General features: G+C 49.8%; 1 protein-coding gene across 5 annotated transcripts in view; it reads right to left on the reverse strand.

The window, feature by feature from the left end:
• RERE (arginine-glutamic acid dipeptide repeats) overlaps positions 1–23,819 on the reverse strand; it is a 164,126-nt gene that overhangs the window by 19,015 nt on the left and 121,292 nt on the right. For all 5 annotated transcript variants that reach the window (XM_074558725.1, XM_074558722.1, XM_074558724.1 and 2 more), the window contains one exon: positions 20,890–20,970. In XM_074558725.1, coding sequence (XP_074414826.1) covers positions 20,890–20,970 — 81 coding nt within the window. The remainder of the gene's footprint in view (positions 1–20,889; positions 20,971–23,819) is intronic.

Consider the following 23,819-nt stretch of genomic DNA (forward strand, 5'->3'; position numbering starts at 1 on the left):
CCCTCTGCAGGACTCACAGCAGGGAGGTTTCCCTGCACTTCTGGAGTGCTCTCAGCCCTCACCTGCCCCAGCAGGGCCTGTCCTGGCCAGGGGCCACCTCTGCCCTGCCTGTCCCATCCTGCCACTCCCACCTGGCCCTTCTGCCAGCTCCATCCTTCCCCCAGCACATCACCCCCACCAGAGCAGCCCCTCTGCCTGCAAACCCTGCTTTTCTATTTCTGATCAGCAGTGCTCCAATGCAAAAGCCACAGCCTGAGCTGTTTGTGTTCAGTCCTGCCTGGCACACAAAGGGTCAGGGCTGGGTGTGCATCCCTGGACAGGAGGGCTCTGACAGCTCCTGCACAAGCCAATCCCACACACACCAACTTCCCTGCAAGTATCTGTTAGGGTATAACACAGTGAGCAAACACAATAATTGCTGTTTAATTTCCCCAGAGCCGAGCTCTGACAGGGAAAAAAAAAATAAAATCATGGGGGAGGGGAACAGCTTTGCAGTAATGAAAGAGAAAAGGTAAATGACAGCACTCCTCACTGGCTGCAACAGCCATGGCAGAGCAGGGGGAACACACTGTCCAGCTGTGGCCTTAATGAATTCACAATCTTTCTGGAATGCCTCAAGATTTTATTAAGTCAACTCAATTTAGCTAATACTTATAAAGTCCTGCAGTAAGAACAGTCTCCAGTGCTTCCCCTGATGCCCTGGCACAGGCTGTTCCCAGCATCTGCCCAGGGCAGGAGCAGAACACGGGTTTGGAGCATGGCAGAGCTCAGTGGAACACACTGAGCCTGGGCAGGTCACAGATAACCCAGGACACTGCCCTGCACACCAGGAGACAGAACTGAGAGCACCCATCCCTTCCATCACCCAGCCAGGGCAGCGGGGAACCAGCACCCACACGGGTGCAGGTGACACCTGGGATGGGGCAGGGGGGAACCAGCACCCACACAGGTGCAGGTGGCACCTGGGATGGGGCAGGGGTGAACCAGCACCCACACAGGTGCAGGTGACACCTGGGACGGGGCAGGGGTGACCATGGCAGGGCTGGCTTACACCTGGGCTCCGTGATCCTGTGTGGGATCTCAGCACCTCAGGACTGAGGTGTCACCGAGAGCACCCTTGGGGGGCTCGGGAGTCCTGGAACGTTCCAGGAGTGTCTGGTGGCTGGACTTTGATCCTACACAGGAGACGACACCTGTATGAGGACAGGAGGGTTTCACCGGGGTGAATGGTGAAGGGATTAGTTAGTTAGAGAGTGAAACACAGGGTTTAGGATTTCTGTACAGGGGGGTTTAGAGAAGTAAGATGGAGGAATTGGGGCGTGTCCTGTCCTTCTTCTTCTTCTTCTTCTCCTCCATCTTCTGTGGTGATGGTGGCACTTTGAGATTGGTTGTTACTAAAAGTGCACTGGGCAATAAGGGGGAAAGGTATTGGGGAAAAATGATAAATATTGTACACGTAACAATGGGTATAAAGATAGGTGACTGCCCGGAGGACAGGACAGTGTGCTCATGGCTGGCTGCTGAGCAGAGCTCTGTCGGGCCGAAAGAAAATCTTTTAGATAAACAATTAATAAACACCGAGACCGAAAGAAGAACTGAAGCCTCTTCTCGTCCTTTGATACGCGGGCTGCCCCAAGGCCAGCCCGGGCCTTTCCAGGCCCTCCAAACAGCCGAAAACCGGACAATCCTGGAGGGCTTCCCCAGCCTCAGTGACCCTGTGCCTGCTTCTTCTCATGCTCCACACCCAGAGAGAGCAAAGGTGAAGCCCTGGACAAGCTGCAGGGTGAGAGGAGCAGCTGTGAGAGCCCCGGAGCTGCACTTGGCCATTGCTGCAGGGACAGGCTCAGCTCCATCCTCTGCCAGCCGTGACAAACCGCCCTGCACATGCTCTAATTAAGCAGCTTGTTCAGGAGCACTGATTAACGTCCACCTTGGGTGCACAGGAATCCTGCATATTCCAACACATCACTGAGCTTTTAAGAGAGGCTTTTAAAAACCGAGCAATATTTTACTTAACACTACAAAAAGCCCCATTAGAAATGGTGGGATGCTCTCTGAGGAGGCCCCTGCAGGTCTGGGCGCTCTGGCAGATCTCACAAGCACAAGTGCAGCCATTTCACCCTGCAGGCCATTTGTCACCTCCTGCATGGCAGCACAGCCCTGGCTCCCTGGCCCCAGCTGGGAACTGCACTCCAGTCTGGGAGATGGGCTGTCCCCAGCGCCTCCCTGCCCTGCACACAGCCAGGTTAAACTCCCTGTTCATTATTTATGTCAAACTCCTGGCAAACAGGCTGAGCGAGTGGCAATCCAAAGAGGAGACAGGTGTGTAACAAACCCAGGCTGACTCCTTGGGCTTCATGCTCTCAATTTACTCCCAGCACAGGAACAGCCACAGAATTTCCTGGGAACCCAGCCGAGGCTCCATCTGCATCTTCTGGATTTCATTTTGTTGTGGAAAAATCCTGCAGTCAGACAGAGCTTTATGCTTTCTAATTGTTTCTGCTAAATGAGCACGGTACCCTGCTCAGCCCTCACTCAAATGAGGGTTCTGTTCTGTCTGAAGGGCTGCCACGGGTCCTGAGAGAACTGGGAGGGCCAAAACAAGCCTGGGACTGAAGATTTCACTCCCAAGTTCCTCGAGCAGTGAAGGGACCAGAATAATGTCACTGTGCACCTAAACACACAGGTGACACTTGTGTAACTGCCCCAGGAGAATGTGTCTGCCCTTCTGAGCTCCTACCAGCTGTCCCACAAAATGGGTGAGCCATGGAATCACTGCTGGAGGAATGAAATCACTGCTGGAGGAATGAAATCACCATCAGAGGAGTGAAATCACTACTAGAGGAATGAAATCACTGCTGGAGGAATGAAATCACTGTCAGAGGAATGAAATCACTGCCAGAGGAATGAAATCGCTACCAGAGGAATGAAATCAGCAAACCACAGAGAAATTCAAATTATCCCCAAAAACACCAGCAACTTCTCTGCGTGCCACATCCAACTGGCCATTTCCATGCAGTTCATTTGTTCATCTCTTCCAGTGTTTGTAATTAAGACTGCACAAACTGGCAGCAAATAAGATAATTAACATTTTATGGAACTTACCCTGGCTATGCAAACAACTCTTTTTCCCCTCCATTTTTAGGGATTTAAGCACCAGCTTTAGCAGCGGTGCCAAACAAATGCAGAGCACACTGGGGCATTGTTTTAAGGCTGAGCCCCAGTTAAAAGCTGCCACACCTCTCTGCATCAGGCCAGAATGGGAAGAAAGCTTTTGTAATTAAGGCTTCTTCCTCCAGAGACTCCTCTTTGTTAATCAACAGAGTTCCCAATCCCCACAGGAACTCTCACACTGTTGGCTGCATCCATTATTAATTATCAGAGCCTGTCCTTAGCAGTGGTGGCTCCAGGCCTGTGCAGCCCTGCCAGGGTCACCAGGAATGTCCCAGGGGCTGGAGCCACCATGGGGTTATCAAAACAGGGACAGCTCAGGACCTCAGCCTTATACACATTTGTTGGTTTTCTACTGTATTTATTATTATAAATATATTTTTATATAGATATATTTATTTATATATTTATATTTATATATAAATAATAATATGTAATATATTACATATCATTATATAGAATGATATAAAATATATTTATATAGTTTGTATTTTTATATGTATTATTTTAGTTTTATTTATTTAAATTTTTGTATATATGTATACAAATTTTGTATATAAACTATATATATTTTTATATTATTTTTTGTATTTATTTTCTACTCAGCTTTCCCTTTGCAACTTGCATTATCAACGTTCCTGGGGTTATAAATCCTGATTTTCTCCACCACTTTTATCTGCAATAATTTAACCCCTGCCCAGTGCTGCAGCCCTGAGCACTCACACAGGGCCGGGGAATGAGGAGCAGAGCTGGAATGCCTCTGAAAGGTGGCACAAGGTGCTTTTCCTGGGCCAGCAGTGCTCCTGCTCCACTCCCCAGCCCACAGCCAGCCCTGGGGTGCACAGGCAGCATCTCCTGCTCAAGCTCTCCAGAACAGAACTCACACTCCAGGACTACAGGGAGTGGGATAAATACCCAGATAAATTGACGCCAGTTACTGAGGAGAGCTCTCAGGGCATTGTCTGCACTGGGCTCTGCCTCTCCCACTGCACTTCCACCTCCCCATCAATACCGAGTATGACAATGAGAATTCAGCAGCACAATGCCCAGAACAGGACCTGCTCAATGGAGGTGCCAATTATCCCTTGTACTGCACTCTCTCCTTGCACCAGCTCCATAATTAAGGTTCCTGATTGGGCATAGCTGGAGCTCAGGTTGAGGAACAAACCCCATTCCCAGAGCCCAGGGCTGATCCCATTTCCACCCCACAGCCAAGGCAGCCTGGCTCTGGGGGTGTGACAGTGACACGGGGCCATAAAGCACCTCCAACCACACACTCCATCCTGTAAACATTTCTCTATTTATCTGCCCTTCATTACACGCACAATCCTATCATCCCTGCACATCCTCAAAGCGCCAGCCGCCAGGGTCACCCATAAAATATACATGGGAATGCTGCAGCTAATGACTGGAGCAGGCAGGGAAATGAAGGATGGGAGGAGTGGGAACCGCAGGATGCTTGAAAGGGATCATCAGTTATATCTGTGCATTTCCTGAGGTGATAATTGAATGACAGTGGCTGCGAGGAAAATCCATTTCTGAGCCTCAGAGAGGGCTGGTTTTGTGTGGCAGCGTGGAATGGCTGCCAGGAAATGGAACAGCTCCTCTGCTCCCTGGGTTTCACAGAACCACATCAGCACCACTGCTACTCACGCCAATAAACAAATATCGACAGATTTTGGGCATTTCGGCTGCACCCAGGCTGCCTGTTGTCGTGGTTTGCATGTCAGCTTTAATTAATTGAAGTGAAAGGCCAATTTGTGCATGTGCATGAGAAAGGGACACTGAACACAAGGACAGAGCATTGTCTACTTTCATAATTCCTGTTCAAACAAAGTATTAAAAATTTAATTCTGCAATTCAGCAGGGAACTTAATCCCCTGCATCTCAGGAAGGTGTACAGATGCTTATTTGTTTCCCAACACCTGAAATTAGGCTTGCAATGATTAAGAAAGTTTTACTGCTTCAAAAATATTTTCATTATTTCCTCATGCCAGTTTTACAAATAGAATCAAACTATAATCACCAAAACTTTCTCTGAGTTGTAACTGGGAGCTGCTTGTGCTGCTAGGTGAGTACTTCACAGCAGTAATTCCATTGGTATTTGAAGCACCCCATTGCCAGAAGTGTCAGCTGGGATCAATTCTGTCACCAGAGCAGCCCTGCAGGGCGGAGTATAACCAGTATATTGGCAGGTTTGTGTTACCTGGTGCTGGCCACTGAGAAGATACAACATACCACAGAACCAAGGAAACAAAGCCACTGAATAAACAAAAAATACAGAATGTGAAATTTCCATTTTCAACAGGGCAAGCAGAGGTGAGGCAGAACCAGCCACTTGTCTCACAATGTCCCATTCTGTAAGAGCTTTTATTTAAACACAGAACTGAGAACTGAGGGTGCCCCAGCAGCACTGCCTGAACCCCGATGTGCCCAGCACTGACCTGCATTCCACGCTTCCCACAGCAGATGTTTCAGGTTTTCCAAGCACATCTGGGCTGGATCACACAAAGCCCGGCCTGTCAAACGCGCACACTCCCCTCCCTGACACAGGGAGCTGCTGGGCTTCGAGGGTTTATTACAAACACAAATCACAAAATACTGATCATTGCATTCAGGAGACAAGCTGTGAAATGATCCCCACTGCTAATGAGGAATGGCAAGAGTTAATCCCCTGGAAACAACAACGTGAAAAGTCCTCACACCCGGTTATTTCACCGTGTAAACTATCAGCCCCTCTGATTCCATGCTGAACACAGACACGATGTGACCTCTTAATAAAAATCACAAGCACAGGATGTCCAACATCTGAGCAGGCCAGATGGAGGAAGAATCCTGTCCACTGACACCTGGAAAGCATCAAGTGAGCTCAGAGAAAGCAGCAGCTTATCAGTGCAAAGCCAGCAAGGCACAGGGGGAGAGGGAGGATGGCTCCTGCCCTGAGTTATGGACACAGCAAACACAGCTCTCAGCACAGTCCCTGTCATTAAACCCTGATTTTAAACAGACTGCTCTCTCAGATCTGCTCCCTGAACAGCTGTTTTCCTTTTACTGCTCTCCAAGAACAGCTCCCTAAAGCAGTAGATTTTCTAGATTAAGTGTGGAAGGTTGAGGGGTATTTCAGTGTTTTCCTGTTTATCAGAGCCAGTAAGAAAAGAGGAATATTGAAGCAGGACATCAAGCAACCCCCCACCCCCAAACCACAAAGAACTGCCACGTAAGCTGCTTATCCCTCACTTATTGTTGCTTCCCTCCAGTCTCAAATTCCTTCTGTCAGGAAAAATCCTTAGCAAGCAAAATGTAACCAGAAGACAAAGCTAAGAGTTGTAAAGCAGCATTAGGAAGAGCAATTCATTGTAGCTCACTATAATACCTATACAGTGAGCTCAGGAGTGAAAGAATTACCAATTCTTTCCAGCCCTGTTCCACCCTGGTGTCTCCAGCAAACATTAATCCGAGATCAGAACCCCTCAGAAGGTGAATTTGATCCGCACAACCAGGGTAAAGGAAAAGGGCAGCAGCAGTGTGGGGCATGGTTTGGGGCCATGCAGGCTCTGCAAATGCAACTGCAGCTCAGCCCAGAGCCCGTGCCCTCCTCTGCAGCCCATTCCCCACCCACACACCGCAGCTCTGCCTTGTGCAGCAGCCCTGGGGACGGGGACAGGGACAGGACAGGTGACAGCCCTGTCCCCTGCCCAGCCTGGCAGGAGGGGTCAGTGCAATCAGAGCTCGGATTCAGCACTGAGGGGTCACAAAGCAGCAGAGAAGCCCCCAGATGGGGGAACTTCACCCCAACGTGTGACACCAACACCTGGTGGCCTCCTCCTCCTCCTCCTCTGGGGCCGGCTGATGCTCCACTTGTGTGGCTCTTGGAAGGACAAACTGTTATTAGCTGATAAGCTGCAGCCCCAGAGCTTCTCCAAGTGCTGGAGTACTAATCTCCAACCCCTGCACTGTCTGCAAACAGCACTGCACACAGAAACATCCCTGAGAGCCACAATTCCCCACTGCATTCTTCTCTTTAAACACTGTTTTTCTGGAACAGGTTTGCTTCCCCTGCAAACAAACCAAGCATCCTGTGGTTCCAGACAGAGCACAGCAGCTTTCATCTGTTAGAAAGTCTCATTTCATTCTGGATTTCACTGACTACAGCAGAATATCACACCCTAAATAAATTCCTCAGAAAGATGCAGTGACCCAGAGGCACAGCTGAGCGCTGGAAAAAAGCCTGACATGGAAGTGCAGGGTGCTGATGTGTCTGCATGGAAAATGAGTGATAAAAAACCCATCCCCAAGATGCCAGTTCCTGTTTAATTACAAACACATCCAAGCACCAGGCACAGATCTGCAGTCAGAGGGATGGGAGACATCACACAGCTCTGGGAAGGAAGGAAATCCTGTGCCATGTGAAAGACACACCACAACAGCTATTTTCTCCTTAAAAAACCCACTTTGCTGTGCTTGATCTGCCCACATGTAAGCACAGGGGAAGTTGTGAATGTCTCATGTGTCATCCCACAAGCAATTCCACCTCTCCTGCTTTCCCCCTCATTAAACTCAGCACAGCAACACTGCTAAGACACACAGTCTGGTTCTGGTCCATCCTTGCAGGTGTTCTTTGGAAGGTAAACAGGCCATTTCTCTAATTATTTCTATTGCTCAGGCCTGACATGTGGAATCAGCCTGGAATTCAGCCCGTTCCCACAGGATGTGAGGGCAACCAGGATTCCCTGTGCTGACACTGCTGTCAGCAACCGCTGCCCAGCAAACAGGGCAAAAAGTGACATCTTTGGGGCAGAATGAAACAAAAGCTGCAAATTAAGCCTCATGTTTTCATGCCTATGACAAAACTAAAAGGGAAAACACCGAAGAAGAGGCACTGAACCCCTGGAATCTGAGTGGAATTTTACCAGAGTTGTTTCTCCCAGCAGCACTGGCACCTCTTTAAAATGTCCCATGGATCTCTCACACACAAACACTCAAGAGGCTGCACAAACACCTGCCAGGCAGCCCAGGCACGTGAGGGCTCCTGGAGGGTTTCATTTGCAGCAATTCCAGACTTTGCAGGGAGGAGGAATTCTGCACCTCCAGCCCTGGAGCATCAGTGATGGCAGAGCTGAGCAGCACCCGGGGAGCAAAGAGGGGTTTGGGGGAGCAGAATAACCCAGGAGCCTGAACCCACCCACGAACAACACTGAGAGAAAAGCAGGGAGCAGCTCCTGGCAGGCTGTGTAAATCCTGATGGAGCTGAGGAGGGCAGCACTGCAAACCCTCACAGCGCAGAGAAATGGAGCTAGACAATTAAACATTAAAAAAAGAGTAGGGGATGTTTTGCAAATGCAAAGAAACACCCCTTGCAAATAAAAACCAAACAAAAAACCCCAACAAACCTGCAACTAATACAATTTCCTCACAGTCACTCACAGCAGTTCCCTCGAGCAGGCAAACACCCAATAACCAGAGCTCAAACAGGCAGAAGTTCCCACAGCACCCACAAAAATTCAAGTTTTCTAAACCACATTAAAAGTGAACAAAGGTCTGTGAGTATCACACGTAACTGAATTAGAACAGCTAAGCTCTTGCAGTGGCTGGGGAGAGACTGAAGCAGAAATATCTGAAAAATCAGAACTTCTAATTCCTAAAATATGAAGTCCCTGCTAGTCTGAGTTTGGGCTGGGGTTTTGTGCTGTTGTTGCTGATTTGTTTTGGGGTTTTCCCCTCATTTTGACGTGACCTTCATGGAATGGCAAACCCAGACTGAGCAGTGCCCCAGAAATGCTGTTTATCCACAGCCTGCAGGATTCCACCCAATTTCAGCTCAGGGATGACAGCTACAGCAGCCAAACATAATGCCAGACTCGCTTTTAAACATTTCCCATACCTTTGCTATCTAAGTTCCCTTGAAAAGGTCAGAGCAGAACTTCAGCAGCTCCAAGAAATGTGAAACCTCAGTGCTGGCACCAAGAGCTAAGGCAGCAATTCCGAGGTGATTCACAGCATCTGTTGGTGCTCCTGAATGGCTGCAGCCACGGAAACTGGTGCAGTTGCAATCAGTGGGTGCCAGCAGGGCAGAGCTGTGACTCAGGGCTAGGCAGGAGTCACAGGGATGGCTCTGACACAGGAGCAGCCCCTGGATCCCTCTCAGCAGCTCTGTGCAGGTGCTCAATGCAAAACCAGCCGTGAACCTCAATACAGAATGAATAGTGGCAGACAGGAAGGGCAGTTTGATGCCCACAGTGAGCAGACAATTTCTTTTCAGAAGCTCTAAAAGCAATGTTTTTCTAAAGCCAGGCAACAAGAAGGAAAAAAATCTCTCCCATCAAATGGCACAGAGTAAGAACATGAGGTGGGATTGTTAAATCAATACAACTTTAGCACAGCACTGAGGGAGGGAGGGAGGCCTTTGTCCCTGTCACTTCTCCACAGCAAGGTGAAGGTCCAGTCACAGCCTGGAGCTCCTCCAGCAGGATCAGGGAAAGCAGTTTTCCATTTGCTCCTGCAGAGCCCAGGCTGTGCAAGGTTTATGGCACGTGTTTGCCATCACATCTCGCTGGGCAAGGCTCTGCAGAGCAAAACCAGGGCCCAAACCAACCCCTCCTGTCTCTGTGTGTTGTTCCCCCAGCTCCTGAGCCGTGCTCCAGCTGTATTCCTGCAGTCCATGGAGGAAGAGCTGCTGCACAGGAGCCAGACGAGCTCCAGGGAGGCACAACCACCACAGGTGAGCAGCCCTGCCCAGGCTAAACACAACTTGCTGCACAAAGTAAACTCACCCTCAACCCTAAAAGCAAGGGAAGATAACAGATGGAGAGCAGCAGACTGCAGGAGCAGGGCAAGGAGAGGGAAAAGGGCTGGGTTTATAGCTTGGTGGGGTTTCTTTTGGTTTTACTTTGGCTTGTTTGTTGGGGAGGTGGCATGATTTACTTCTCCAGTTCCCTCTCATTGCAGCTGAGGTAATGAAAGGCTTGGGCTTTGGCAAAGATCCCCTCCTTAGCCATAAAAATAAAATAGAACTGTAATTAAACGTACCAGAAACAAAGCTAATCAAACTCAACAGTAACAAAGGGCAGCAGAAACACGTTCCCTGTATCAGATCTTCCTTGCTGGCCCAAAGCCCAGAGTTTTCATTACATTTTTTCCTTCCCCCCAATTTCACAACAGCATTAAGCAGCCCTGGCCCAGGATGCCTCAGCTTTACAAACTATTTGTTAGAGATCAGCTTTTCATGATCCAAAAACCCAGCATGTGGAAAGTGTTAAGTCTTTCATGTAGTAGAGGAGGTTCTTTTTTAAAACTTCTACTGTTCGGCTCAGAACTCTTGGAGCTTCACAGCCCATTAGAGGTTTGTGAACCACAGAGAAGGGCAGAGCCAGCAAAATAAATCAGGAGCTCCTGTGGGATGTCCTGGTGCTTTACACAAGAGGCACAAAGCAGGCCGGGGTTGAACACCAGGGAGGAGCTCTCAGATTGCAGCAGCAAGGGCTGGTTTACAACCTGGAATGTGCTCTCCTCTCTTTGAAGGGTCTGGAGGCATCCACAACATCACTGCTTGTGTCAGGGGCACGGCAGGGGAAAAGGAGCCCACAAAGTGTCCGGGGAGGGGAGGATCAGCCAAGAACAAACCATCTCACCATGGCAATAAAAGCACCTTCTCCGTGCTGGACAGGAGTTTGGTGGTGTAAAACAAACACCTTTTCTGTGCTGGACAGGGGTTTGGTAGTGTAAAACAAACACCTTTTCTGTGCTGGACAGGGGTTTGGTAGTGAAAAACAGGACAGGAGTTTGGTGGTGTCAAACAAACACCTTTTCTGTGCTGGACAGGGGTTTGGTAGTGTAAAACAAACAACCCTCCCTGCCAGTGCTGCTCATCCCAGGTGACCAGGGCCAGGGAGATTTCCCAACCACAGCACGTCAGCAGCTGGGGTTTTGTCATCATTCCTGTAACGCTCTGCCTGTTTTTTAAAGGCCCAAGTTCTCAAATACAGCACTTACCCTGAGAGCAGCTCCCTCACTTACAGCTCCCCAGCTCCAAAGTGTGCAAAGAAAAGGGCAATGCACAAACTTAACCTTGGAGGATCTGAATCAGAAGGAAACACCCCTGCCACCGTTCTGGGATTTAAAAAAGAGATGCAAGAAGCAGGAGGTTCTCTGTGGAAGCTGCTCTGATACTCAGGGGTGCTGAGGCACCACCTGCACCCTCTCAGGCAGCCTGAAGCAGGAAGGGAGGGAAGGGGGGAATGGTCCTGCAGGATTCAGCCCCTCCTGGCCCCAGGAAAAGGCACCAACAACACAAAAGGGCGATCCCAGCCCTGCAGGATCCCTATTCCTCGTGAGCAGGAGTAGGAAACCCAAAGCCTGAGCATTTCACAGCTTTTCCACATACAGGAGGCATTAATGCACCTTCTGGCAGGGAAAGGAGCCCCTCACATGCCATGCATCCATAAATCCACCCTGGTGCAGGTGTGCAGGGCTGTGGCTGACACTTACAGCCCTCCTGGCACCCTGCACAACAGAACAGCAACAGGAGAAGTTCACCCAAAACGACATCACCCTCACCTAGAGGTAATCACCAGCATCTTTATGTGCTGACAATCTGAATTCCATCACACTCCTCAGTGTTCTCCCCTCTGATACAGACTGGAAAGGAAAAACAAAGCAAAAGCAAATGCAGCAGATTTCAGTGTGTGATGTTAAATGTTTCTTCTGCTTACAGAGCCAGTTCTACCCACAAACTGCTTCACCTCCCCTATGGCACAGCCTCTATTGCAGCTCCCCATTCTCACTCTATTCCACCATCTCTGTAATTCCTGGAGCCTTTCCTTGGCATGAAGAAAAAAACCAAGCAGCAAAAAACCCCCAGTAATCAAGCACTGCTTCTTTTTTACAGCTGGCTGGAAACAAAACTGACAAAATGAGTGCATCTGTCTCCTGGAGTTGTTATTGTCTGCTCTCGCAGCTCCAGCAGCACACTGCAGGGTGTTTGGGAGGGACTGATGTGCTGGGGCTGCTCAGGGGCAGGCAGTGGGTGCTGCTCTTACAGGGCATCAGGGGCAGGAGGCGATGCTGAGGAAGAATAAAGCTCATTCTGTGCTGTGGCAGTGAGCTCACTCTCAGCACACTTTATCCTCTGCCCACAGAGGGTTCTCCTGGGCACAGCCCTGTGAGCCCCACACAGGCCAGGCACAGCTCCCGGGGTGTGCACGGAACCAAACCCGGCTCTGGCTCACCACAGTCCGAGCTCTGGCGTTTATTTACTCCTTGAGCTCCAAAACTCACAGCAAGCTAAGCTGCTGCACAGCTCCTGGAGCTGTAGTCTGTGTCTCACACTGTAAATACCCACAGAGAGCAGCTCACACAGGATTACCTGCAGTGCTCCTCTCCTGAGCCATTCCCAGGCAGGATTACACACATGCATTTCCTCCAGAGTCACCTGCATTTTAAACACTAGCACTGCCCTGGCACAGGATGTCCCACCATCAGCACTGCCTCATTTCTGCCTTTCTCAAAGCCATTTTCAAGCTTTAAAGCTCATTATTTATTTACTCCTTGAGCTCCAAAACTCAAAGCAAGCTAAGCTGCTGCACAGCTCCTGGAGCTGTAATCTGTGTCTCACACTGTAAACATCCACAGAGAGCAGCACACACACACAGGATTACCTGCAATGTTCCTCTCCTGAGCCATTCCCAGGCAGGATTACACACATGCATTTCCTCAGGAGTCACCTGCATTTTAAACACTAGCAGTGCTCTGGCACAGGATGTCCCACAATCAGCACTGCCTCATTTCTGCCTTTCTCAAAGCCATTTTCAAGCTTTAGAGCTCACCCTCAGTCAGTGGCTGGATGGGGAGCAAACACCACCAAGGCTCTGATGCATGGCAGCCGTGGAAAAGTCTGGCCAGGCTGGGACACTCAACCATGAAAACAAACTGCACAAATCCTTTACCAGCCACCTATTTTATGTACCTGCAACTCACAGGACCTCGGGGTTCATGTCTGAGTATTTGATACGATCTGACAACTGCCAGGAAGAAAAAAAGCTGCAGGTTTTTCTCGCAGGGAAAGAAAACACAGAATAAATATACAGCTGTTGATGAACAAAAGCATTTTAACCAGAGTCACACAGGCCCTTCAGCACAGATGCAACAGAGAATTCACAATAGGAAAAAATAGGAAAATAAACAAACTGAAATTCCTTAGGATGGTGAATTATAAACAGAAAGTGAGGAAAATGCAGTGGAACAGAACTCTGAAGAGCAGCATTTTGTTCTCTCAGTGGCTGAGGACGGCTCAGACAATATTGGATCAATTACCCAAATAATCTTGGCTTGTATCTCTGACTACAGACTTTCCCCTACAAAGCAGAAATTGTCCTTCCTGGCTCCCTGACAGAGCTCAATGCAATTGCCTAATGGCCCTCTTTTACTTGCAACAATATTTTACTCCTACCTATCTCTAAACCTTCAGAGAAAAATAAACAATGAGATCCAATCTTGTAATGTAAAATAATAAAAAAAAGCCACTGGAGTGCAGAGCTGATTTATTGCCCATGCTAAAGTCAATTCTAGAGTCCAGCTGGCACACTGAACACACCTTCTGCTTTAATGCTCTCCATCTACGAGGGTTTCTTAGGAACAAAGTCAAATAAGCAGCTCATTTTTTGAGCTGATGACGCTCTAAATTACCTTTGGCATACAAAAGTAAAATGATACAATTGAAAATTAATCCTCTTATTGTCTTAGGAGAATGCTTAAGAGATCTAAAACAAAAACAATAAAAACAAAGCACATTTTAGGTACTTCCTTTCTTTGGTTTTGTCTGCTTCAGCTGCAATTGAGACAGGCAGGTTTGGGAAAGGGTACTTTGGTCTTTGGAAGCTGGAGCCTTAATCAATCATTAATCAATGGGCACACAAGTGGCACTGGCCAGGGGAAAGGGCTGCTGAGAGTCAGGTAAGATGCAGCTCCAGGAGATGGGAATTCACTCAGGGAACTGAAATAAAGGAACACACATGTGTGTGAGCACCTCCAGGAGATGGGAATTCACAGGACTGGGAACACAGGATACACTCAGGGAACTAAACTAAAGGAACACAGGGGCATGGGCAGCTCCAGGAGATGGGAATTCACTCACAGGACACAGGGAGCTGGACTAAAGGAACACAGGTGTGTGGGAATTCTGCCTGCCAGGAGCTGTGCTCACCTGAACACCTGCAATCCCTCCAGAGATGAAGAAAGACACCATGCTGTGTGTGAGTTAAACCTTTACGTCTCTTTAAAGGCCTTTCCAAACCTCCTGGTTTATTATCCAATAAAGTTATGACATTTGCAATAGGTTTAACAGTTAAACTTCTGAAAACAAACCAGAGCACACGCGCTGAACGTCCCTCTGCAAACAGCCTGCAGCTCAGAGGCACTGAAATTCAGAATATCTCCATCTGAGCCCAGCGTGTCACTGCATTCCCTGGCTCCTGGTGAGCAGCACCCAGGGCCTGGCTGCAGCTGCCTCACCTGGAGCCAATACCAGCCCAGAGCTCCTCCTCCCTCAGCTGAGACTGCTCACAAAAACAGGAAAATGAAAAAATAGAAAGGCAGCAGGCTCCCTCCACAAGAGTTTGTTATGCAAACGGCTCGGTGGTTTCACTTGCACAGGAAAAGCAGCTGCTGCCTCTGCCCCTTCTGCTACCTGGAGCCAAGGCCAGGAGGATTCTGCTGCGACACAGACGAGTCTCAGGCTCTCACTTGAGATGATCTGGGGGAGCTGCACAGAGCAGAGCCCTGTGCTGCAGCGGCCACGCTCTGGAGGCAGCAGCACAGAGCAGATGAAATGAGAAGGAGCAGTGGCTGTTTATGTTGGCACTCGCTTCAAACTCTAATGGAAAATTTCAGCTCTGACTGCATCCAGGCTAGAACAAGTTATTAAAGAAAAAGGTTCAGCTTTCAAACAGAAAAGGCTTCCACAGCTTGTCCCTCTCTGCACAGCAAAGACAAGCAGGAAATAATGTGCCTTGACTGCAGTGTATTAATATTCCATCATTGGGGGAATATGGCCTCAAATAAAGCAGATTTCCTTGGGGAGAGCGGGCAGGGACAGAGCCCACGCCACAGCTCCTGCTACAAACACGGCTCACCACTAAATGCAAATATTAAAAAGCCAATGTAGGGCTAAGTAATCACTTTATACCAACAGACCACGAGATATTCATCTAATTATCCCCCTGCTTTGATCAAAGGCACTCTGCTATTTGAACAATCGTGTCGAGGGAGCAGCTCTACCTCTCAGATGCTCGCGAGAGCCTTGCACAAATATTCCTGGGGCTCTGGCTGCCATCAGGAGTGCCACGGGGAGGGCACAGACACCTTGCCAGCCGGCACATATGGCAACTGCACTGACCTTTCAGCTGCTCCACGCTTGCACTATATTTAAGTGCTACTCAGGAAGCCAATATTGTGTATTATGTAACACGAGATTAAGCATTAATGAAGCAAGAATAAAATTGTTTATCTAAACCCCAATCTAAAATTAAGCAGAAGTTTATGCTGAAAGCTCACACTGCACTCGTTCTGCCTCCCAACACTAACAGAGCACAGCTTATTTAGTCTCTGAGGTAAGTCCCAGCAGCATTTAATTTGAAGAGGAAGATTTTACTATCAGAAGAGAGACCATTTTTCCTAAAGAAATGATGCATATTTAGCTCTTCTGTGCATAAATACAGCACACTGCAGGTATTTCAGTGTCAGGAAACAGCCAATATTCATAACTCCTGTTTACACTGTGCTTCAGAGCTAAATAAAGGAGCATCCACCCAGAGGCAAGATCTTTGGATTGCACTCTGTCATCCCTTGCTCAGCAGCCAAACCCAGAATCACACACACCACAGATACCTATGTGCTCAGCAGGGAAATTCAGCCCAAAATTAGAGTCTGGAGTCTGTGTGCCTGCACAAAGAGGCACTGTGCTGCTGCTCCTGGGCTCCCTGCAGGGCCAGGGGGAGCAGAGAGGGGCACGGGGACCTTGCCCACAGCCCTGGGCACACGGGAGCCTCTGCAGAGCCCACAGTGTCCCCAGAGCTGTCACCCTGCAGAGCCCACAATGTCCCAGAGCTGTCACCCTGCAGAGCCCACAATGTCCCCAGGGCTGTCACCCTGCAGAGCCCACAATGTCCCCAGGGCTGTCACCCTGCAGAGCCCACAATGTCCCCAGAGCTGTCACCCTGCAGAGCCCACCATGTCCCAGGGCTGTCACCCTGCAGAGCCCACAATGTCCCCAGGGCTGTCACCCTGCAGAGCCCCACAATGTCCCCAGGGCAGTCACCCTGCAGAGCCCACAATGTCCCAGGGCTGTCACCCTGCAGGGTCCCAGAATGTCCCAGAGCTGTCACCCTGCAGAGCCCACAATGTCCCAGGGCTGTCACCCTGCAGAGCCCCACAATGTCCCAGGGCTGTCACCCTGCAGAGCCCAGAATGTCCCCAAGGCTGTCACCCTGCAGAGCCCACAATGTCCCAGAGCTGTCACCCTGCAGAGCCCCAGAATGTCCCAGGGCTGTCACCCTGCAGAGCCCAGAATGTCCCCAGGGCTGTCACCCTGCAGAGCCCACAATGTCCCCAGGGCTGTCACCCTGCAGAGCCCCAGAATGTCCCCAGAGCTGTCACCCTGCAGGGTCCCAGAATGTCCCAGAGCTGTCACCCTGCAGAGCCCCACAATGTCCCCAAGGCTGTCACCCTGCAGAGCCCAGAACATCCCCAGAGCTGTCACCCTGCAGAGCCCAGAATGTCCCCAGGGCTGTCACCCTGCAGACCCCCACAATGTCCCAGAGCTGTCACCCTGCAGAGCCCCAGAACATCCCCAGGGCTGTCACCCTGCAGGGTCCCAGAATGTCCCAGAGCCCAGAACGTCCCCAGGGCTGTCACCCTGCAGAGCCCACAATGTCCCCAGGGCTGTCACCCAGCTCTCAGGAGGGCCCAGAGTGCTCAGGCCCATCCCCAGGAGGGACAAGGTGGCTCTAGGATCTCAACTGAGCTGCAGCAAAGGCCATGGCAGTGTGGCAGGGTGACAGGACACCTCTGTTCCTGCACCTAGGAAAGGACAGTCACACACACCCCACTTGTGGGGCACTGCTCAGACAGCTCCCCTGCCCAGAACCCCAGGAGAACAACCCTGATCCTGCAAGGGCAGCCTGTGCTCAGGGAGAGCAGCAGGAGCCAGCCCTGGGTCCCAGCAAGGTGACACCAGGAGCTGGCACCTCCTGCTCCAGCCCCTGTTTGCATTCACCTCCTGCACCAAGCCAGCACAGAGCCAAGCTGTTCCCAGAACACAGCAAGGCAAGCCCCAACCTTGGAGGCATTTAAGTGCCTTTATCTCAGGCCTATCCCAATGCTGGTGCTTCTGAAACTCTCCAATTCAAGTAGCTCAGTGTAATCATGTAAAGAATTCAGAGCAGAATGTTAAATACTCAGAAAATCCTGTATTATCACCAAGTTGTAGCAAATTATCCCAAAATGGGTGGATGGGAGGGGAATAAAACCACATTTAAAGCCAAAGCAGACAGTTAAGGAAACTGCTGCCAGCTGTGCACCTTTCATTCTCACAACATGGGAATTTAAATGCAAGTAATTATTGAAAACTGTTTGTGCCACTGAAAAGCCTCCAAAATTCACTTCTTCCCATGAAGAGCAATCACAAGTGCTGCTAGGCAGGAACCCAAGGGGAGCAGGGCAGCTCATCCCTGCAGCCAAGGGGAATCACCCAGGGGATGATAAAAGGAAAAAAGCTGCATGGAAACAGAGGAGAAGGGGCATTTCAGCCAGGTCAGAGGAAACCCAAGGCAGCTGCAGGAGTTTCATTAAAAATCTCCTGGCTCAGGTACTCGGAGGCACTTTTCCTCCAGGTTAGCCCTGATCCACATTAAAGCAGCACCTCCCTTGATCCATTGCAGTTATTCACTCCCACATCCACTGGGAACCCTCCTGGACATAAACATGGAAATAAACTGGAAATGTGAAATAAACCAGCGGAGTGCATCCCCAAACAAACACACCTTTGATATGGAATAAACATTCTCTTTCATAAAGCTTTTTTCCTTGAGGATTATCGTTTAGAAGAAATAATTAAAAATGGCTGAAAAATGATGTTAAACTAGTTAAAACACACATTGATAAACACAGGGTTTTCTCAGAAGGTATTGCACACTGACTGTGGAGGGGGAAAGCCAAGGCACAACTGAAATAGGACATTCCTCAGCACATTGTGAGAGCTCAGCACAGCACGGCCTGATTCTCATCTCACCACGCTACACCTTCCCAGAGCCCACAAGAAATCCAGTGTCATGTTCACATCCTCATTTCCTGCACAGCAGCCTCAGCTTGGTTTGACATGGAATAACATGAAACAGGCCTGGTCTCTACAAGAATTCCCTGCTTCTGTTGCATTCCTTTTCTCCCACTGTTTCCAGGTTCAGGAAGAATTTCCCCCAGTGAAGGGTCTAGGAAAGGACAAATTTACAGAAATCATGGTAATGAGGAGATTTAACTTTTAGTGGGGATTGCAGAGCCAAACCCCCTGGATCCCCTCCCCAGACCTTCAGTGACCAGGAGGAAAATTGAATAAATCAGATGTCCAAGAGCCATTGGGACAAGTAACTGCAAAAGTGCCCCTGACACATCTTTAAGCACCTGGAAGTTGCTTTAGTATCCATTTAACAACTTTTTACAGTTTTATTAGTTATTCATTATCCATTAGTATCCATTAAACAACTTTTTAGCGTTTCACTGATGTTAATATGGAGGCTGAACAGAGAATAAAGCCTTTTTCTGGTGTTTCTGGAATTGCTACAGCGTTACTTCACACTGCAACAGAAAAATGGCACACAAAGTATCTGAAATTATTCTGGTGATGAAAAAATGCAGACAGATTAATCCCACAGCCTTGTCATTTACATTACTCATTATTCCACTTTAAGGAACAGAAGAAAAACTGTACAGTCAAATATTTACTGCAGCCTTTATGCTGCAATCTCTTCCTACAGCAGAAGGGCTGTAAATTCTGGCTGGAAAAGATTGGGAATTAAAGAAAGCAGAAGTGAGGCCTGTGGGCAAAAATAGGAAGCAGAGATTATAAACAACCCGTGGTGGGTCAAAGGTTATTTGTAGATCAGTTACCACAGGGGCTAAAAAAACCCCTGAGCCCAAACCCATCCACTGATACTTCCCACAGCTCAGACTTAATATTTAGTCTTCTCTGTAGTAAAAAATTACACCTAATGAAACAAAAATATAACACTTGAAAAACGAGAGCTTCTGTGAGCTTTAACACCACTTGCAAAACTTTTACAGAAACCCCAAGGCTGATATCCAAGCTCCAATGCAAGAAGTTAAGCAGCAAACAAGGGCAGGCACCTGCCCCAAACTCTCCATTTTTCAGGGCTTTTTTTACCTCCTCCCTGCAAAATGTTTTTCTCCATCACAAAAAAACCCAAACAAATACATTTCATATTTAAAATATACATTTCAATTTATAAAGACACAATATACTTCAGAGCTGCCATAATTCAAACTCAGAAGAGCACTTTTGCCCCTCAGCAACTTTACCATCAGCAGAATTCATTTCTAAAAGCAAACACTGATTTGTTCTAGATCCATTCTGGGAGATATTCTAGAGGAAAGAGGAAAGGCACGGTGTGTGTAGGTTTGTAGGATGCTGATAAGATCCACACTATCCCAGCATTCCCTCCCAGCTGTCACCTTTCCAGGCCTCCACACCTCAAAATCCAACAGGATGCTCGAGTCCACCAGGACTGGAGCAGTAATCTGAGTTTCCTTTCTCAGCAGGATGAGCGAACTCGTAATTGTCTCATCCTCCCCTTCCTTTTTAACTCACACAGTGTTACTATTTACCACCCAGAGATTTGTGTTATCACAGCACTGTCTCACAGGCACCTCGGGGAGGAGAATGGAGCCATCCCACAGAAACTGAGAGCTTTTTAAATATCATTACAGCCACGCTCTCCCCCAGCGCACATCCAGCCTGCACACCTACACAAGTCTGAGCGCTCCGTGACGCTCCAAATCCCTGACACGCTGAGAGAAAACAGCCCAGCTCCATTTGCACGGAGCCGCCTCCCTGCTAAACCCGGCACAAAAGCGAAAGCACTTCCCAAAGGCTGGAGGGCACCTGCAGGACAGAGCCCGAGGCTCTTTGGGGCAAATGGCAAAGGGAGCGCGGCTTCCCAAGGCTCCCAATCCCCCGGGCAGGGTTTGGGGTGCAGGACAGGGTTACATAACCCTAAAGAACACCGGGACGCGGATCCAGGTGGGGAAGGGTTAAGCAGAGCCTGCACGGTGCGGGTCACAGCAGACCCCGATCCCATCGATGCTGCTTTGGTTTGGGTTTTCTCTATTTACCCGATGCCACTCGAGCCCCCACCGGGTGACACAAAATGTATTATCGCGCCGTAATGTCAGAATTTAAAATTAGATTCGCTCTCCATAAATACACTTCAGCCAGGCTCAGTGGCTCCGTCCAGCCATGACGATTATTTTATGTAACATCTTTCACAGCCCAAGACCTAAAAACTGCACTAAAAACCGGCAGCTGCCTTGGCTGGCCGAGGATTTCTCTTCCGTTTATCTGAGGAGAATTCGGGGTAAAAAGGAAAGAGTTTCGCAAGATCAAACAGCGAAGCAGCGAGAGAAAAAGCCAATTACATAAAGTCCAAATGTACTTACGGTCTCCTTATTGGGAAGCAACTCCTTTCGGATTCTGAAGAAGTTCTTGCCGTACTGCCTCAACCCCTTAATAAACCGTTTCTGTGATAAAAGATAACAAAAACAGCGTGTCAGCAGCAGCAAAAAAAAAATGTTAAAAAAAAAAAAATTAAAAAATCCCCCAAACGGCGGCGGTGAATCGGCGCCGGGAGCCCGGGGAAGCGAACGCACCTACAGGGCTGCGAACGGGGGAAAGGGCTCGGGAAAGACACGGAAAATCCCCAGCCGCATTCCCTCCTTCCGCCGGCAAGTTCGGCGCTCGGAGCTCCGCCGGGGCCGGAGCTGGGGCCGCTCGGAGCCGGGGCCGCTCGCTCGGAGCTCCGCCGGAGCCGCGGCCGGGCAGCGCGGGCAGAGCGCGGCGCGGGGCTCGGGGCAGGTGCCGCAGGGGTTAAAGGCTCGCAGCCCCCGCGTTCCTCGGCGGGGCTCGCTCGGGCCGGGGCCGGCGGCGGGGCCGGGCGCGGAGCGGAGCCGAGCCCCGGAGCAGCCGCGCAGGGCCGGGCGGAGGCGGCGGCGCCCAACGTGTGATGGCGGCGGGGCTGGGCGGGCGGCTCCGCGGGGCGCGCCGCAAAAGGCGGCCTGGATCGCCGGCCCCCCTCAGCCCCGGGCCCGGCACCGCCGCCGCCTCCTCCGCCCGCCGGGCTCGGCCCCGACACCGCCCCCGGCAGCCCCGGCAGCGGCCGCCGCCCGGCCCCGGCCCCGGCAGCTGCCAGCGCCGAGCGGCCGCGGCCCCGCTCCCGGCTCGCTGCCGCTCGTCCCCTCTCCTTCCTTCTCGTCCTCTCTCTCCCCCGGCCCCTTCCCCGGTCCAGCCGCGGCCGGGGGGCTCCGGCCCTGCCCGCGGCCTCTCCCGGCCCCAGCACATCCCCACAGGAGCCAGCAGCCATGTAAGGCTGGACAAAGTGCCTCTCTCTAGTCTAGAGAAGGACTGCTTCCTTCTCTGTAAACACCGAAATAAAAAGGCTTTTTCCTTTCCTATCAACACCGTACGCGGGTATAAACAACAAGCAAATAGGAAATTTCTGCCTGCAAAACCGATAGGGGATGGTGAGTATGCGGGCCCTACTATTCCAGGGAAAGGAGGGAAATGAGAATTCATAATTCCCTAAAAAGAAACAAGCAAAAAAATAAAAGGCATTTTCCTTTGCTATAAACACTGTGTACGGCTATAAACAACGGGTAAATAACAAATTCTGTCTGCAAAAAAGATAATGGATGCTGAGTACATGGGCCCTGCTATTCCAGGGAAGGGAGGGAGATGAGATTTTTAAATCCCCTAGAGAGAAATGCGCCTCAAGTTGGCTTAATGTATTTTGGATCACATCTTTTTGCAAACATCTGCTGGAAGGAGGTGGGCAGGGATCAGAGGCTTCCATAAAGGGCACTAGGACTCCCAAAAAGGTGAATTCTCTGCTCAAACTGAGCTCTCAGTTCCCAGCCCAGGAAAGAGCCTCTCTGCAGCCTCCAGGATCCTGCAGGTCTGCTCACACGGGGATCTATCCTCACCTAACCCTGACCCTCAGAACCAGCACGACTGCAGAGTTCGCCAAGAACGTGCCCGGGGCCACGGAGACGGGAATTAAGCAGCGCTTGTAAAGGCTTGGAGATTACAGTGTGAGATTTACTCATCCCCACCTGCTCCTTCCCGACAGCCCACGCAGCACCCGCAGTGAAGCGTTCAGGGGTGCCCCAGCTCCCAGCCACGGCAGGTTTTACTGTCTGCCCCCACACACAGGCACAAGTCACCCAGGTACGTGCAGAGCAGGATGCTGAGTGCCACGGCTGGTCCCCAGTGCACTCACACTCTCAGTTTTACCAGGTGAAGCTTCCCAAGGAATTGCCATTATGCTGGGGTGGGTGCTGGGTCACTCCCCTGGCACCACAAGCCTCTTGCTCTGGGCAAGAGAGGGTGGCAGCAGCAGTGACAAACACAGCCCAACACCACTCCCAGCATCCCAGAGAGCAGTGCAATTCCTGTCTGCAGGAACTCAACAGCTAAATGGGGAAACGTGGAAAGGCAGGCACTGCTTACAATGAGAACACCCAATTCCTATTCCTTATTTTGCCTGAGACTTACTATGGTGCACTTGAATTCTTAGGCAGCCATTGAAATATTTTTTAAGATTCCTTTTAACCAAACTATGTTATATTTGGGTTGTGTTGTGATTCGGCTCTTATTAATAAACCCTGTGACAAACTGTTTTCCCTTGACCCCATGGGATGCCAGAAGTCCCTTCTGGAAATGCAAGCCTAGCACAGAGCCCATCAGAATTACAGAATTAGACGGACCTTGAATGCTGCTCCAAATTTCCACATAGGAATGGAGTCAATCCTTCTGGCCAATTCTGCTGTTAATCACCTTTATTGAGTACAGAACTACCCCTGGGCCACTGAGAGATACCCAGCTCTAAAGGAGCTTTGTGCCCCTTGGAAAGGCAAGGGAGAGACGCTTCTTAATATACAAATAACAACAAAGCACACCAAAAATAATTTCAGAAACTCAGAAATTCTAGAGTTTAATAATACTTTTTAAAAACCATTTTCAGATTTTCCTTCCTATTCTAGACTTCCATTAGTTCAGGCATCATGGCCCATTCTCCCTGCAGCAAGAACAGGACCTTTCTCCAAGTCAAGCCCAACACAGACCTAAAAACAGCTTTAAACAAAGCAGAATGAAATAGCTGCACACCAGCTCAGAGATGACCTGTTGCTCCCACAAAGCAGAGTGCCTGACACTGACTGAATCTGCTCTGCCCTGCACAGATGACATGCACCAGTGCTGCAGGAGATGCTGCACTGCTCACAGGAGGCATCTGAGAGCGACAGCTGCCAAGCTAAAATAGCCTCACACACAGGCTGAGCTCAGGCCCATGGATAAGTTTGGGTAAGAAGTGGCT

The sequence above is a fragment of the Zonotrichia albicollis genome, chromosome 25, assembly GCF_047830755.1.
Source record: "Zonotrichia albicollis isolate bZonAlb1 chromosome 25, bZonAlb1.hap1, whole genome shotgun sequence".
Lineage (NCBI taxonomy): Eukaryota > Metazoa > Chordata > Aves > Passeriformes > Passerellidae > Zonotrichia > Zonotrichia albicollis.